This window comes from Chinchilla lanigera, unplaced genomic scaffold (genome assembly GCF_000276665.1).
Source record: "Chinchilla lanigera isolate Chin_1 unplaced genomic scaffold, ChiLan1.0 scaffold00144, whole genome shotgun sequence".
Lineage (NCBI taxonomy): Eukaryota > Metazoa > Chordata > Mammalia > Rodentia > Chinchillidae > Chinchilla > Chinchilla lanigera.
The window spans coordinates 1,315,093-1,332,366 of NW_004955545.1; the positions used below are offsets into that span (position 1 = coordinate 1,315,093).

Consider the following 17,274-nt stretch of genomic DNA (forward strand, 5'->3'; position numbering starts at 1 on the left):
CGTGCTACCTACTGATCGCTATTTTGTGGCTGCGGCCAGGGCAGTCACAGGCCAGCAGTCATGGATAAACACACCTCTGCAGTGGAGCAGTCAGGAGTCGGAGCCCTGGTGGCATGTGCCGAGGCATCAGCACTCTCCTGTGACACAGGAGTCACAACGGTGTTGCTGCAACTCCCTCGCCAGGTGGCCAGCCTGCCACTTTGCCCTTTCATTTCACAGGCGTGAGAAGTAGGGAGACCAGGCCCAGGCTGGGGTTTTGTGGCCTGCTCCAGCCCTGAGCTCAAGGACAATGCTCTCAGAACATGGCTGTGAAACCCTGCTAGATGACAGCATGGCCAGCATGGCCAGGAGGAGGGCAGGGCGGGTCACAACCTGAGGGAAAGCTATGAAAGTTTAGAATAAAAAACTTACAAACCCTTAAATTATTTTTCAATTCCTGCTCCAGATTCACTTTCTGGTTCCCCTTTTGTGTCAGAGGTTTGGACCAGGCTCCCATAGGCAGGTTCACGGAGTGTGGGGAACAGGAGGCTGGGAAGCTGGCTATGGTCTGAATCTAGGTGTCCTCGCAAAGACTTATGCGCTCACAAGCGGAGCTTTTGAAAATGCCTGGGTCATGGGGGATTGCAGCTGACTTGCTGTTAGGAGGCGGAGTCTGGCTGGAAGAGGCCCTCGTCAGAGTGTGGCCTGGAAGGGTCTAGCTCCTTCCCTGGCTCCTCCTTCATGCTCTGCATCCTGACTGCCACGACATGAGCAGCTTCTTCTGCCCAGACCCATCCGCCACGCCTTCTTGCCTGGGCGCCAACCAACCAGGGACTAAAACCATGAACCAAAATAAATCTCTCCTTTGAGTTTTGGGTACTGGGCTTGATGTCTCAGTGATGCAAAAGTGACTGAGACAGGCCCCAAACACATGCTGCTGGGAAGAGGCGGAAAGGTCAGACAGACCAGAACAAAGGGCTGAAGGAACACAGGGGAAACAGAGGCAGGCAGACTGTGGCTGTCACCCAAAAGCCCACTGTACGAGTAGGATGGGACAATGGGAGGCAGGCATCGGGGCTGAGGGCAGCAGCTCCATAAGTAGAGAAAGAGGGAAATAGCAAACATTCCACCAGTACAGACCCACAGGCTGCTGGGAAGTCAGAAGGCACTGGTGCCTCTGGCTGCGGCAGTAGAAGGAGAAAGCAGATAGGCGGCCCTCTGTACTCCCAGTCGTAACACTGTGTGGGTCTGTGTGGCAGACAGACCAAGTGACCCCTTAAAGGAGTAGCAGGATCAGAACAGAGACAGGACACTCCCCACAAGGGACAGGCGGGAAGGAGACCACCCTGGGAAGTCCTGGGGCCAACTCATGGTGGCCTAGGTGTGAGGCTGCTGGAACAGGCAGAATAGGGTGGGAAACTGAGGAGGCACTGGCAGCCCAGGTGTCGTGTCTGAACGGAGCCTATTTTCAGCCCTGGTGGGTGTTAGTTTGGGGCAGAGACACGGGACTAGCAGTGACACGGTGACCAGGCTCAAGAAGTAAGAGCCAGCCCCTGGGAGGGCAGGCAGCAAGAAAGAGCAAGGCTGGTTTGGGGCTTAGCCAGCATCCCGGCTTCAAGAGACACACTGGCCTAGCAGGAGCAGGGAGGAAGCCAGAGGCGTCATTCCTCAGACGGCAACCTTCCCACCTCCCAGAGGGCACTGGGCTCATCCTGGAACCCAGGAGGAGGACAGTACAGTGACCAGAGGCTTCTAATAGGTCGTGGGGCCACCACAGGACATGGCAGAAGCTGGGGCATCCCTTCTGGGGTATAGCTGGGACAAGGGCTTCAAGAGCTCATAGCATTGGACCAATAGTGTCTGAATTGCTGTTCAGCCCTGGGCTTCATCACGTCCACTCTTTGTGCCTGTCTAGAGGGGATTCCCATGACTCATCCTTCCAAAGCTGCTTCCAGACAGGGTTGGAATTATGGGTAGGAGAGTTTGAGGGTAGAGCTCTTTCCCAGAAGCAGAAAGACCCACAGGCATCTGAGGTGGTACCAGGGGCTGGTTCGAGTCCCTCCCCGCCTCTCTCCAGCCACAGGACTTTGGACACTTTGTTTACCTTCCCTCAGCCTCAGCTGCATTATCTATAAAATGGGGATAACAGAATCCACCTCACAAGTTTCCTCAAGAGTCATGGAGGTAACAGAGTAAAGCATCATCCGAACACATAAGACATTAACAATGGAAGCTGCCACTGTCACCACCCGGAGGGTTGGAAACCACTCGCCAAATCTCAGCCTGGTATCAGTGCATTGGCCTAAGGCATTAGTGTCAGACTCAGTGGAGGTGCTCATAGAGATGGCAGGTGAAGCAGCCCCACCTCACATCTTGGTGGGTACATTGCTCACACAGAAAACCACACAGTCAGTTCTACAGATGTCTGGTGCTAACAGGTGTATGACAACATGGATATAGTTAATGGTACTGAACTGTACACTTTACACGGCAATGTTTATGCTGTATATATTTTACCACAATTTTTAAAGAAAAGCTCAAAGGACAAAGTCACAAATTGGACCCAGGTCTACTGACCACAAGCCCAGGATCCCTCATTCTAACACCCAACAGGTGTATATACCAGGTTCAGAGAAGATAAAACTCTGCCCCACTGAATGGTACTGAATCCTTTAAACCAAAGACATATCGGGGACAGTTCAGATCTTTTCCTAATCCAATTATTGGATTATAGGAAATTTGAGCAATGGTGATTTTATTACCTTTTCTCTTAAAAACAGGAAAATGCTACTTTACTAGTCTTGTCCAATAGCAAGCTAGAATTATCAGAGATTTTGTGGTAGTTATAGCGGTTTAGCTCTAACAAGCTGCCCCCGAAATGCTTGTGGGTCCACAGGGTGGGCCCTGGGTGGGTGATGGGATCATGAGGGCTCTCGTCTAATTAGTAGATTAGTCCACTGACAAGGTCATCATTTATGGCATTACTGGCAGATGCTGGAAGGGACAGGGGTCTGCTGAAGGGGCAGGGTCCTTGGGGACTTATCCGGGCCCTGACCCTTTCTTCTCAGGCTCTTTCCCGCTCCGCTTCTGGCCACCCTGTGAGAGCTGCTTTTCTCCGCCATGCCCTGGCCCGTGATGTCTCTGTCTCACCACCTGCCTGAAAGGGACAGAGCCAGGTGACCATGGGATGAAACCTCAGAAACCAGGAGACAGAACAACCTTTACCTCCTGTGCATCATCCATGTCAGGTATTCTGTCACCATGAAGCAACTGTGCTGATCACAGCAGTACAGGACAATGGCAAATGTACAGAGGTCTCTAAACACTGAAAATTCTACAGTGCTTTCTGATTTTCCAAACCTTTGGAGCATCAAAGCCTTGTTTTAGAAGCACTGAGCTCCCACTACGTGCAACAACCTTTATTAGGCACTCCAGGGACAGCAAGAGACGACAGAGTGACGGCATTACACTCACCAAGCTTATAACCAAGCCCAGCACTTCTCAATCTGAAGGGCTCATGGAACCCCAGTGGTGTTATCAAGTCACAGTCTCCAGGCAGTGAGGAGGTTCAGCACCTGTGAGGGCCCAGACACAGGTGGGGGCACAGATGTACACCCCCAACTGAGAACTGCCACCACAGAGGAAAAGATCTTCAGTAAAAAAAAAAATGTTAACAAGAAAAAACAAGATGAAACAAGCCATGGACATGCGCACAGGCACATTCATAAACAAAATGCTCTATTAAGTGGACTTGCTCCCCAGTGACTTTGGGGAAGCGACAATTTGCCTACATGGAAGAAGGCAGAACTGAAAGCTGAGGAAGGAAGTCCGAATGCTTATTTCAATTAACCTAAAGCTTGACAGTGGCTGACCCGGTTATATTTATGCGAGACCCGAGAGGAGTCACCTTTTGACCTTAAGATGTTGGAACTAAAGATCCGTCTTTTTGATGGTTTACTCTTTGAAGTTTGAGGCTCTGTTAGGGTGAGGATGGGAACCAGTTCTGTCTCTGGGCTATCAGGAAAGGGGCCAGGTTGCTCAGATGGTCCTCACAAGGGGACACTGTGTCAGGCACTGTTCCTAGCTACTCTCTCCCTTGTCACTAAGCATCCCTCAGATACAGAATCCTCGATTTGGTCAGAAGCCCCAGAAATCATCTGGTCCAATCTGCCCACTGCACGAACAGCAAAGCTGAAGTTGAGGTGGAGAAAATAACCTGTCCAAGCTCATAGGTGATCAGTATCCCAGACAGCCAGTGACAAGGCTTCTCGTCCCATGTAAAGTGGCAGAGGATTGCCAGGTGTGAGGCCCTGAGGTGGGCAGGCTGCTGCCATTGTTGGGACAGCAAAGTCTTATATCACCAAATGACATGAAGCTCCTGGAGCGGGTGCCCATGCCCCCTCACTTCACGCAGCCCAGGGTGAGGACAAGTGCATGGTTACCATGGTAACACAGAGCCAGGTGGATTCAGCTCCCAGGGCCTGTCTTGAGCCAGCAGAGGAGTGGGAGAGGAGGCGACATCTTCCCATTCACAAATACGCCTCGTCCCAAGTGTTTCCCCTCAAAGTCCTTCCCATCTGGGACCCCTGGAGCTGAGGGAGCGCCTAGGGGACTGGGTAAGGTTTGCCTGGAAGTGAGTGGAGCCCTAGCAGGGTGACTTGGGGGACCAGGCTGAGCCTCTTTGCTTGGGACAAGTCTCAACCTCGGGCAGGGGCCTTCACACCTGTTAGCACACATAGCACACGCCCTGCTAGGAAGCAGCATGATGCCGGATGACATTTCTAAGTGACAAAACCAGAAGTCAATACATGCAGCCGAGAATCAAGCCTTGATGTCCCCCTGAGCGGCAGGCAGGGCTGGGCAGAGAGGCAGTGCCTCACACTCACAGCAAGGGGCAGTGAGCAGCGAGCCCTCTGTGAGGCAGAAGGAGTTAAATCCAAGTGTTTAAATATTTAGCAAATAAAATCACAATGCCACCCAGAGATTTCCAGGGCTGGCGTGGTAACCATGGCAATCCATGGCCAGCAGCAGATCTGAGGGAACAGGCACTGGGACTGAGGCAGCTGACCAGAGGGTGGCAGAGAAGGCCACATGGGCCAGGCCAGCTCAAGGGACAGCCTGCTGAGACCTCGCCCCTCAGTATGCCAAAATCAACCACAGCCCAGAAGCCAGCACAATAGACTTCAGGTCAGTCTTTCAGCCTTTTGGAGACCACTTTTCTCTACAGAAGGAAGGAGACTAAATCTGCCACCCCTGCCCTGGATTTGCTGTTCATTCAATCATTTACTCAAACTATGCTATTATGTGCCAGACTCTCTCAGCTTTGGGATAAGACAGTGAATCCAGCGCAGTCCTCACGTCCATGGAGCCCACCACCAGGCCAGGGGGCCCACAAGAAGTAGCAGTGACAGTCCACTGTCAGACTCACAATGACAGGCCAGAGCTGAGGCTCAGTCACCTGCTGGGGCACACCTGGTTTAAAAAGGGGTGGCCAGGAAAGGTTCCTGGATAAGCAACTGTGCAGAGATCTGCAAGTCAAGAAGATAAAATTGGTAGGCCAAATGCCTGAGAACCTGTGAACATGTTCCCAAATTACAAAGTGTAGACAAAATGTAGCGATCCACCATCCCCCAGGTGCCAACCACCAAACCAGTCTTCAGGGAGCAGTCTGACTGTGTCTCATGCTCTGAATGCTGGGCCAAGTTGGGATGCAGCTTCTACTGCCTCCCCTCACTTCCTTCCTTCTTTCTAGCCCTACCAGGCACAGGAAGACTAGATAGGAAGGCTGAGGCCACACAGGGCAGTCAGCAGTGCATCCCTGAACCACACTCCTCATCTGCGCTTTCCTCTGTGTGCTGTAACCATGATTGAGTGAGGGATCATTAATGACAGGGGAGCTGAAGACGAGTGTCGGCTTGAACTTCCTTGTGGAGCTCGAAACCCCTCAGGACTGCACCCCCTTCTGTATTGATGACACTTGGCTTGTAGAGCTCACAAACTCCCACCAGGCAAGGCCTGGAGCTTCAGTTCTCAGGCATTCAATGAAGGCAAAGTGAATCCAACAACCAACCAGTCAGGAAATGTTTATCAGGTGTCTGCAAGAAGGATGGGCACCTGAGCAAATACAACCTCCTCCTCTTTCTCCTCCTCCTCCTCCTCGTCCTCTTCCCTCACTCTGCTGATATGCTCCAAAACAGATCTCTCCCCAAAACACAGCATCTCTTCTGTTCCTGGTACACACAGGTCTCAGGTCATCTCCTAAAACCTGTCCCACCCTTCAGGGCAAATCACCACTCCCTCCTTGTGGCCACACTGTAGCTCATACACTTCCTAGTACTGTGCTCCTGACTCTGGGCCAGAGGGGACCAAGGTCTAGAACAAGCAGGTTCCAAAGGCAGGAGTCAAGTCTGAGTCATTCCTGCATCCTCAGTGCCTGACACAAAGTAGTCCTGCCATGGATGATTACTGAGCTAATTCAGAGAAGGCAGGAGAGAGCTCTGCAGTGTAGTCAGCACCACATCACCACCTGGGATGTGACTTGAGCCCACCTGTTAATAGGGAAGGAGGAAGAGGAGGCAGAGAGCAAGACAGCCTGAGCCATCCTGCCCGTCTCCTGTCAGGAAGAAGTCACTAACCCTTAAGCACATGGACCAGTGGCACCTCCTGCACCGCAGACCCCTGTGACCCAGGGACAACATGTTATACATACTCAAGAGTACTCTCCAATCTCTTGGGCAATCATGCTGCACCAGGTGGGCCTTTTTACAGTTGAGCTGTCTCTTAAATAGAATTTATGTCCTATGATATGAAGTAATTTCCCTGTCCACTGAGAACTCTATTGATATTTAATAAAAAATACACATTTTTATATATCTAATAAATAAGAAGTCTCCCCTTTCTTCAGTCCCTTGTCTTTCAAGATCATGAGATTGGAGGCCCATATCTTGTCACTGTCATAATGATTTGGTAAAGTCTGAAGAAAATGGAAGAAGCCTCCAGAGGCTTATGTTAGATTTCATGGGGATCAACACCCCCAAACAAAAGCAAATACACCCCACCCTTTGATCTAATTGATGCATTTTACTTCATATATGGCCATTATTCATGAACAGGAACTAATGATCTCTAAAACTGCCATCTAGGCACCAGATGATCTGAACTCTACCACTGCCCGAGATCCCCGGGGCTTGAGCCAGGCTCTCCTCCCTGGGCACGCCATTGCTCCCTCCCGCATGCTGGAGAAGCAGCAGTTTCTCCCGTCCAGGGACTGAGCCCCTGCTCATTTCCACTTTCTCTCAACTGGCTCCTCAATGACAGCACGTAGACCAGTGCTGGCAAACCTACAGCACGCATGTTATTTTTCTTACAAGACAAAAGATATGAATGCATGAGTTGCTTTTTCTAAACTAAAACCTCAGTGTTCAGGCTTCATTCCAGTGTTGGCATTTTGCAATAAACAAGTGGGTTTTGGGTGGTAGCTTGGGCACTCATCTCCAAAAGGTTCACCATCACGGCTAGACTCACGCATTCTCTGCAGTCTACACAGACAGCCCAGCCACGCCTCCCTCAGCACAGTGGCCTCTCCAGATGCCCCTCTGGCTTCCCTCCACTCGCAGCCACCCACAGCCACATGAGTGGCCCCAATTCATGATCTCCACCGTCTCCCTCTCACTTGGTCCCCTTTCCCCTCCCCCTCCCCTGTCACCCCTAGTGACTGCCCGGATGAGGGCCTAGAGCACAGGACAAGCGTGTGCCCTGACTCCTTGCTCTCCCTGTGGGACGGTAGATGGCTCCCTGCTCTCCTTCCTCCTCAGCCTCCTCTGACCTTCCTGATTGTTCCTTCTCAGGCTCCTTAGGGAGTCTTCTTCCTCCACCCATATGTCAAATGTCAATGGCCCCCAGGGATCTGTCCTGCAATTTTAGCCCCTATCCCTGTCCTAGAGGCAGACGGATGCTCCCCCAACCTCCAACTCAACATGACCCAAAATAAACTTCTTCTACTCCCCACCCTGACCTTCTCCTGGGGTTTTGATATTAATGATTGGTACTATCAGGCACTGAGTTACCCAAGCAATCAGGAGAGTCCTCACTCTCCCTGCAGACAGTACCTGCATCTAACTGGTAACCATGTCCTGTCAATTCCAGATGTTCACACCTCTCACGCACAGCCGCTCTGCCTGTCCCCACTTTTAACACTTACCTTGGTTCCCGGCATCACCACCCATCAACTAGACCAGGGTAATGTGCTTCTCACTGCCTTCCTGCATCTGCAACTGGCCTTGCCAACATTTGCGTACCATTGGTAGACAGCCCTGTGTAAAACACCAGTCTGATCATCTTCTCCATCTTGAAACCTTTCATAGCTTCACCACTTTCACCACTGCCTATAGGACTTTCCAAAACCCTTCACCAAGGTGAACAAGCCACCAGTGGGCCATCCACCCTCCAGAGTGGATCCACCCCACTGCCCAGGACCTTGTCGTAAAGCACACCAAATGCACTCTGCAATTTCCCATGCCAGAGAATTTGTTTATTTCAAAACCTCTACCAGGCAGCCATGACTGCATCTAAGCTGAGGCATTCTGCATATATTCTCTGATTCCATCTGTGCAGCAACCCTTTGTGGTAGGTACTGCCATTAGTCCCATTTTACAGGAAGCAAATAGCTAAGAGGGTTTAAATAACCTTCTAATGGCCATCACACACACCAAAATGGGACAAAAAGCACGATCTGAACCAAGGTGGCTGCTCTGAAGAGTGCTGTCAGCCTCCCGCTAGCCTGCCTCCCGGGATAGCCTGAGAGACACCAATTAGAGCCACAGATCACTCCAGGTTCGTGGCCCCTTGCAGAAGCAAGTTATTTCAAAGTTTCTGACCTACAGAGCTGGGCACCTGTCCCAGGCTCTGCACAAAGTACAGCCTCATAAATACTGGCTGAAGCAATGACTGGGCTGGACGGGCCATCAGAGCAGGAGCAGAGGGGAGCAGTAAAGCACTCCGGGCTTTATGAGTTGAGCCAGGGCTGTGCCAATGGCATCTGAAACACGAGTTTGCATCTTGGGAAGAGGAGGCTGGCACTGCTGCTCTGGGACTTGTTGGTGACAGCAAAACTGTAGGAGTGAACAGACTCTTCAAGGGAAGACACGATTCTCAGTTTTAGTAAATAAATAAATTGCATTGTTTTTGAGTTTCATTTCTTACCAGGACACAGTCTTTGAAAGCTGTGCTCCGAGACACTCTGAGAAGAGTGAGGAAAGATAATGTCTGAGTCACTTTTTCACGGCTGAGATATAATACCAGACACCCACAGTTTAAAGGAGGAGAGGTTTATTTTGGCTCACGTTTTAATCCACGGTCAGCTGGCTCCAAGGCAGGACGGCACGGCCGAGGAAGATTGCTCATGGCATGGCTGACAGGAAGCAGAGAGAGGCAAGGCGGAGCCGGGAAGGGAGATGTAACCTTCCAGTTTACACCCAGAGTCTCTTCCAACCAGGCCCCACCTGCTAACAACAGGTCAGTACAATGGCCCATAACCAGTCACCTTCCCACGGTCCCAGCCATGGTCACGTGAGGCTTTAGGGGAACATCTAGGCATAAACCATAACAGATAAGGTGACCACCTTCAAACAACGGCAGTGACCATAGGCACTTTCTTTCCCTGCTCCAGAGGCAGAACCAGAACAGGGGGAGAGTTCCAGGGTGCCGTTTCCCCTCAAGCCAAAAGGTAGACTTTCTAAGGACTCCTGCTACCCACTAGCGGAAGAGCCTGTGCAAGAGGCAGTCCACGTCCTGTCACGCAGTACACAAGGAGCCGAACACAGGCTTACCCAGGGTGGGTGTGGTTCGGAGCATGCCCTCTCCAAGATTTAAGTGTTGCCAATGGGATAGGGTAAATAGGCAGAGCCTTGAGGAAGTGACTAGTCATGAGGCCTCCTCCCCTGTGAATGGGACTGAGGGTCTCATGAAAGAGGTGTCACAAGCATTCAGTCTCCTGGAGAGCACAGCCTTCCTCTTTGAAGGAGCCATCTTGGAAGCAGACAGCAGCCCTCTCTAGACAACTAAACCTACTGGCACCTTGATCTTGGACTTCCCAGCCTCTAGAACTGTGAAAAACAAATTTCTATTCTTTATAGTTTACCCAGTCTAGGGTATTGCATTACAGCAGCACAGGCTGACTCAGGCAGTGGGGGAACGTAACAAGTCACCTCTGAAAACCTTCCAGCTCTGTAGCTCTGAGCCACAGTGTGGTTGAGAGCTATCGAACAGTATTCTAGAATTCTCCTTCCTCCAGAACACGTTATCTCAACTAACAAATAGGAGCTCTGGTCTAGAAGGGAATGCACACACACACACACACACACACACACACACACACACACTGCACTTGTATTACCTCAAGGGTGCTCTATGCCAGGGCCTGGGGCTGCCAATGATCATCTGGGGCAGGGACAGAGAAGGATAGGGAGCGGTCATCTGGTTCCTACTAAAATTTAGCCAAATGACCAACAACTACTATGGATGGGAGAGGTAGTGAACATAATCTTAACAAAAGCCCCCAACATCACCCCCAAGAGATGGGACAGCCACGTCCACCCCCACCCCACCTCCCAGCAGCAGCAGCAGCAGCAGCGGTGGGCCTCTCCTGAGGGCAGTGTTTCCAACACTGCAGCTCCGCAGCTGTGGGTCACACTTGGGATAGCGTCTCCCACCACGCTCAGGAAATAGGCCTCCAGCTGCTGAGCCACCACACCTGAGCCAGGAGGCCTAAGAACCCTATCTAACAGATAAGGAAACTGAGGCCCAGGACCACAAACAAACTGATAACATAACCAGCTTTAGAAACCAGATGTCTGCCTGTCTGTTCTGTCTGTGCATTTTGCAGTGCTGAAGGTCAAATCCCAGGCCTCACACACTCTAGACAAATATTCTACCACTGAGCACACCCCCAACCCCAAGCAGATGTCTTGAATCCAACACCCTTTCATTCAAAAATGTGCTCTAAACATCTGCTCCTTGTCAGACACTGTGGGTCTTGGAAATGCAAAGATTAATGACATTATCGTCCCGAGGCAGTGGGGAGAGACACTGAAAACTACAATCTGGCCAGTGCGGTGCATACCAGGAGCAAGGCCTCCTCCCGCTGCCATCTGGTCCCATTGCCCCCCACAGGAGAAGGCCACCAGCTGCGGAGAGAACGTGACAGGAAGGTGGTGGCCCAGGGGCTGAAGACTGTCCTCACATGATGGCAGGTACAGAAAGGGTAGGGGATTGGGTCACAGGAGCTGGGAGTTTAGACAGGGCCAGACAGAGCAGGGAGGAAGCCAACTGCTTGCCAGGCCTGGGAAGTTGTGACAGTGACCATTTGGCCCAAGTGGCACGTGGTAAGGCCCAGCTAGAAGAAGAGGTGATTGGAAAGAGACCAAAATTTCCACTTCATGAAATCCCACTGTGCTCCACACTGTTCCCACTGCCCTGGGGAGTTCCACCAAAGTAGGTGATATGACTCCCATTCCTCAAGTCAGGAATCTGAGGCCCAGAGAAGTTGTTATGGGACCAGCGTCTTTCCGGCTAAAGTGCCTTGAGTCAGAATTCAAATTGTGAGTGCTGGGCTGAGATAAATGACCTAGAGGGCATGGTCTGCTGCCTGCGGGGAGGGCTGAAACAGGGCCTGGCCCTGAGCAGAGGGTGGAACAAAGGTGCCCAGTTCCAGGCCAGAGCTGAGGCCACAGTGCAGCCTGGCTGAGTCAGGTCTGAGGGCTGCAGGCCCTGCAGCAGAACAAGCACCCCAGGAGGATGAGTGGCAGGGAGACCTGGCTCTGTCCCTCCCAGGCCTGGAGGAGAAAGAGGAAGTCCTGAAGCCCCGGAGGGCTCAGCGTAGAGCCAAGGCAGGGAACTGGGGCCTCCCTTCTGCCTGGGTGGAGCTGAATATTATCACTTTCCATTCTCTCTTTGGCCACTATGACAACTTCCTGCATAGGTCAGGATGACATAGTAACACAGACCCCCTACAGATGAGGACACCAGAGGTTGAAGGACCACCTGGATCCCCCAGCTGGTTCTGGGGGGAGGAGGGAGACCCCACTAGAGCCTAGACTGGCGACATCTGTCTTATCCTGATTCCTTGGCCTGTTCTCCCTATCTCTACTCTGGCTCCTGGCTGGGGCCCCTGGACAATGGTCTGGGTTAAAGTCCACCAGCTCTGTCCAGTTCAGGCTCCAGGAAGCAAGCTGCCTGGCAGCATCTAGACTTCCAGCCCTCTGAGTACAGCCTTGATCCAAGCACCCATGGTTCCAAAGGCCAAAGAGTTGAGCATCTGGATTAGTGTCCTCTGGTCATCACAGACTGGAGCCTGCCAAGGTGACCCAGCCTCAAAGCCTCTACATCCTGTCCAGCTGTCACAGCCTGATCTTTGGCAAGAAATCCTCTTTAGGACCAGAAGGGTCCATACAGTATCAGCGCCACTGCTTTACCCTCAAGACACTGAGGAACTAAAGGGCCTGGATTTGGCTGGGCATGGTGGCACACGCCAATAATCCTAGCACTTGGGAGGCTAAGGCAGGAGGATTGTGAGGTCTCACCCAGCTCTGGCTGTGGAGTGAGTTAAGAGTCTGGACTTGCACAGTTCTGTTGAATAGTGGCACAGAGCACTGTCCCACATGCTCCTCATTCCATCCTCACGGCAGCCCAGCAAAGCTGAAATAAAGCTCCCATATTCCGGATGAGGACAGCGAGACCCAGCAAGGTCACAAGGCTGCCCAAAGACATACAGAGAGAAGAGGTCACGGCCAAGACCAACCCGAACTTTGCTGCATCTGAGTTCTGGTCTTCATCAACCTCTTGCCTACTGCGCAGATGTAAATCTATCTATGTTCCTCCAGCCAAAGGACAGGGATGGGTTCCAGATTCACAAGCTCATGAGGAAAAACATCTGGATACTTTAGGCTACTGGGTCCACAGTAGACAAAATCAGCTGCAGGGCCAGGTAAGAGGCTCACCGGCATAGGGGGACACCTCTGGATTGCCCACTCCTGGCTGACCCTCCCAGGCCAAGTCAAACCATTTGCCCCTATCAGCCAAACGGGAAATGCACCCAGGGGCCTGGCCCGTACTTCCCTGGGTACCAAGTCACTCTTGCAGCAAGAACAGAGGCCTCCTCTACCACATCAGACTTCCGCCCCATCCGGAAAATGGCACGTCCCAGCCTGGTGTGCACGGGGATGGAGCCCACACATGGGTTCCTGCTGGTGTTCAGTGAAGCATGCATGCATGCATGTGCGTGTGTGTACAGGGGAAGCTTGTGGCAGGTCTGCCTCACTGCAGGGTCTGATGGCGCCTGAAGGTCAGCAAAGGTCCAGCATGGTATTGAAAGGGCAAAGTCACCAAGCTCCCACAGCCCATAGTGCTAAGTGAGGGTGTGGAGCAGGACAGCCCCCACTCCTGAAGCCATGTGTCTGCTGCCTGGACCCTCAGATAAAGATAATGCCTTGCAATGCCCTCCCCAGTAGGTTCCAGACCAGAAGAGGAGAACCAAGATCTTGGGTAGCATCTTGTAAAAATCACCCAAGTTGCTGCTTGGAGGAGAGGCGGGACAGTCAACCCAGAGCAAGGCCAAAATAATGGCTACTGCCTGAGGGGAGGGAGGACACCTACCTGGACTTCACGTGTGTGATAGGCGATAATCAAACCCAGCAGGATGATGGTGGATAGACTGATAAGGCATTTCAGGGCCAACGAAAACATGGAATCCTGCAGAAGAAATGGAAAACGAATTAGGGAAGGCCAGGAAAGGAGCATATCACTTCCATCTGAGCGGGGACAGAGGAAGGACTGTCCCCAGCCCCTCCTGGGAGCAGGGCAGAGCACAGACTTAGCCAGAAGAGCCCGGGACTGTGCCTGGGCCAGCTCTGTCTCCCGAGCTGCCACCTCAGAGCCTCTGTTTTCGAGGGTTAGATCATTCTTGCATTTTCGGGATGAACCCTGCCTGGGTATGATGTATTATATGTGTTATACCTGGCTCGATTCCGTTTGCTGATGTGTTATTTAGAATTTTTGCCTCCGTGCTCATAAGTCATGAGAACATAATTCTTTTTTATGCTACTATTATTTGCTTTGAACATCCGTATTATGCCAGCTCAGGTCTCTGTTTTCTCTTAACAAACCAGAAGCAGAGGATTTCCAAGTCCCTTCCATCTCTGACAATGCAGAGTTCTTTTAGGAATGAATTAGAATGTCCTGGCAGACAGTGGTAACTCCTGGCATACGCTAAGGGCAGGAGAGAGGCAAGAGCAGCAGAGAAGCTGCTGGGGAAGAAGAGACGCAAGGAGCAGAGAGGGGTCCTGGGCAAGTGAAGGCCTTGGGGGCCTTTCTGATAGGAGTGGAGGGGCAGCTGCATGGCCTGTCACAGCAGTCTCACCTGGGGTGGCTCAGAGATCATGTCCTGTGCTCTGCAGGAGCTTGAGCTCTCAGCCAGTCTGCTGTGTTCAAAACCTCACACACCTACTTGGAGCTGTGTGACCTCAGGCCCGTCACTCTACCCCCTGCACCCAGTGGCCTCCCGTGTTGGATGGGCTAATACTAGTATCAACCTCATGGGGCCATTCCGGAAATCAAGAGAGCTAGGACACAGAAAGTGCCTACGACAGCACCTAGCTAGGCTGCACTGGTTACCGTTACTGTTCATTTCACACTGTCTGCAAAGCACAGCATCCGATTGGGCCTTGGGGCACGGCACTGGAAGTCCAGAGACAGAGCTGGCTCACAGTCCCAAAGGAAGGCAGGAACACAGACCTGAGCAGAGGTGGCAGAAAGATACAGGCAGCACCTCCAAGGCCTTGCTGTGTGATTCTTGTGCTCAGTCCTGAGGTCTTAGATGGTCCTGGCACCACCTCAGAAATAGCCCCTGTCCTCAAGGGAGCTGATGATCAGAGAGTGTGCAGTTTCGGCAATAAACCTTAAGTTTATAAAGTGGTTTCATATATTTGTTCTTGCATATCCTCACAGCAGCCCTTGCCTCTATCCCAACATTATAATCACTATAGGTGGAGGCTCAGAGGGGTGAGTAGCTTGTGCCAAAGTTCAAAGCCCAGGCCTCTGAGCCCCAGCCAGGAGCATTGCCCACAGGCCCTGGGCCGCCTCTTCACAGGGAAACAGATGAGAAACGCATGCCGTATCCTTAAACAGACTTGACTGCTTATAACAAAGCATGGTTAGATCTGGTCCAGGGCAAGAATTAGTTTCTAGTTTTCCATAGCACAATGGAGTGACTATGTTTAGAATAATATGTATATCAAAATAACCTAGAAGAGTAAAAAGGTTCCCAACACATAGAACTGCATAATGTTTGAGAAGACAGAAATGTTTATTACCCTGCTGTGATCATTACTCAGTCTATACCGTATGGAATTTTTTTTTTTTTTTGGTTTTTTTTTTCCGGTACTGGGAATCGAACTCACGATGTCGCACTTGCCAGGCAGGCGCTGTGCCGCTGAGCTAAATCCCCAGCCCCCCATATGGAATTATCATACCATAGTCCATAAAGATGTATGAATATCATGTATCAATAAAAAAATTTTAAAAGACAAGGTATTTCAAAGATAGAGTATGATTACCAAGTGAGACCTCTAGTGTAGCTGGGGCAGCTCAGAGAGAAACGGCCCTGCAGTTGGGTGAGAGAAGGCACTCAGAGGTGGTGAGGGATGACGGAGATCTGCGGGTAAGGGATGGTGTCCAACAGGGCATCGCTGGAGTAAGAGGACGGCTGCCGGGTCCACGTTCCCAGCCACCCTCTGTGGGCTGAGGCAGAATGAAAGCAGCCCTCCTGGTTTCTATCAATCTCACCATTCACTTCTTTGATACGGTTACTGAAGACCACTCTGTGCCAGGCACAAGCTAGCACTGGGGACATAAGGAAGAACTAATGAAGTAACTCGTTCATTCACTCACTCTTTCACAATTTCAACTGCTTCTCATTTCTTGAGCACCTATTGGATACCCAACAGTATGCTCGACGCCATAGGATACACAGAGGGCTCCTTTCACTAGAAGCTTTTGCTCTAGATTTCACACAAACTCCGACTTTCTACACAGTATGGGGTGCTCGGCAACGGGCAAAGGGCTCCAGATGGCCTAGGGTGGGGGCAGGGTGGGGGTCAGTAGTTATAAGCACTTGTCTAGCAAGCTGCAGACCTGGGCTCCACCCCTAGCACCGGAGGGGTATGGTTTAAGCATAAGCCAGTTTTCCTTAGGCTCTTCCCTGCTCTACAGTTCAGGGCAGAGCAGTCTGCACTCGTTACTGAGCGCACTCGTATAGGGCTGTCTCTGGACCAAAGGGATCGCAGTCCCAGCCCTCAAGAAGGCTCCAGTTTTTAGAAGCACCGCTTGCTGCCCGGCTACTGCCTCACCCCAGTACCTAGCTGGGCTCGAGACAGCAGGCCTTGAGCTCAGAGACACTCGACCCTCCCTGGGGACAGCTCACGGTGTTTCCCAGCCAGAGGAAGATGGCGTTCTCCTCAAAGGGATCCGAAGGCATCTGGGGAGCATCACGCCTACCCCAGGAAGGGTTTGGGATCAGCTGTCTGTTGCAACCTCTAATTTATTTCTTTTGGCAGAAATCAGAATCCAAATCTATTTCCATGATTTTTGGAGGAAGAGGGGAAGGGAAAGAGGCCAGATGCTATCTTTTCTCCTTTAAGCCTCTCCCACTTGTCCTAAGACTTGAAGACTTTCCACTAAAAGGTTTCTTGGTTTGGGCCAGGATGACCTCCGGGGACCATCTGGCCCATGGGGAGACCATGCTGTCTCTGCTCTGGATCCATGGCACTCCAGAGACTGCAGATTTCCCGCATTCACCATCATGTCAATAAAAAAATAAACCATCACCCATGTTTGTATAGCTGGAAAACTGTCAAAGAAGTCGAGCTGGACCAGAAATGTCTGCTGTTTGTTAAAATGTTGAATTACCATCTTTTCTTTGCTGCTGCTTCAACTCCAGTGAAGCTTGAAATTGATATGGGTGACAGCAGCGACACAGGGCTGGCTAATTAGCTGCCAGATACCAGTGGCAGGTGCCCACCACACCCCTGTGTCCCAGCTCCCTGCCAGCTGAGGATCAAAAAGAGGCCCTGGGAGCTAGGAGGGAGTCTTGTGGTCAACCGGTCAATGTCTCCTCTATGACTTTGAACTTTTCAACAACAGAATAATAATCTTCAACACTCAAGGGTGCATAGGTACTATGTCCCAACTGGTGACAGTTGTCTTTTTAAAGCCATTTATTCCTAAAGGCTCAAGAATATTCCA

At 51.4% G+C, this 17,274-nt stretch overlaps 1 protein-coding gene across 3 annotated transcripts in view; it reads right to left on the bottom strand.

Moving 5' to 3' along the window:
* The window catches only part of Kcnn3 (potassium channel, calcium activated intermediate/small conductance subfamily N alpha, member 3), a 161,950-nt gene that overhangs the window by 102,853 nt on the left and 41,823 nt on the right, over positions 1 to 17,274 (bottom strand). For all 3 annotated transcript variants that reach the window (XR_001232197.1, XM_005411527.2, XM_013508360.1), the window contains exon 2: positions 13,630 to 13,725. Coding sequence is in view for 2 of the 3 variants with exons in the window: in XM_005411527.2 (XP_005411584.1) it covers positions 13,630 to 13,725 (96 nt within the window). In the remaining variant the exon portion in view is untranslated. The remainder of the gene's footprint in view (positions 1 to 13,629; positions 13,726 to 17,274) is intronic.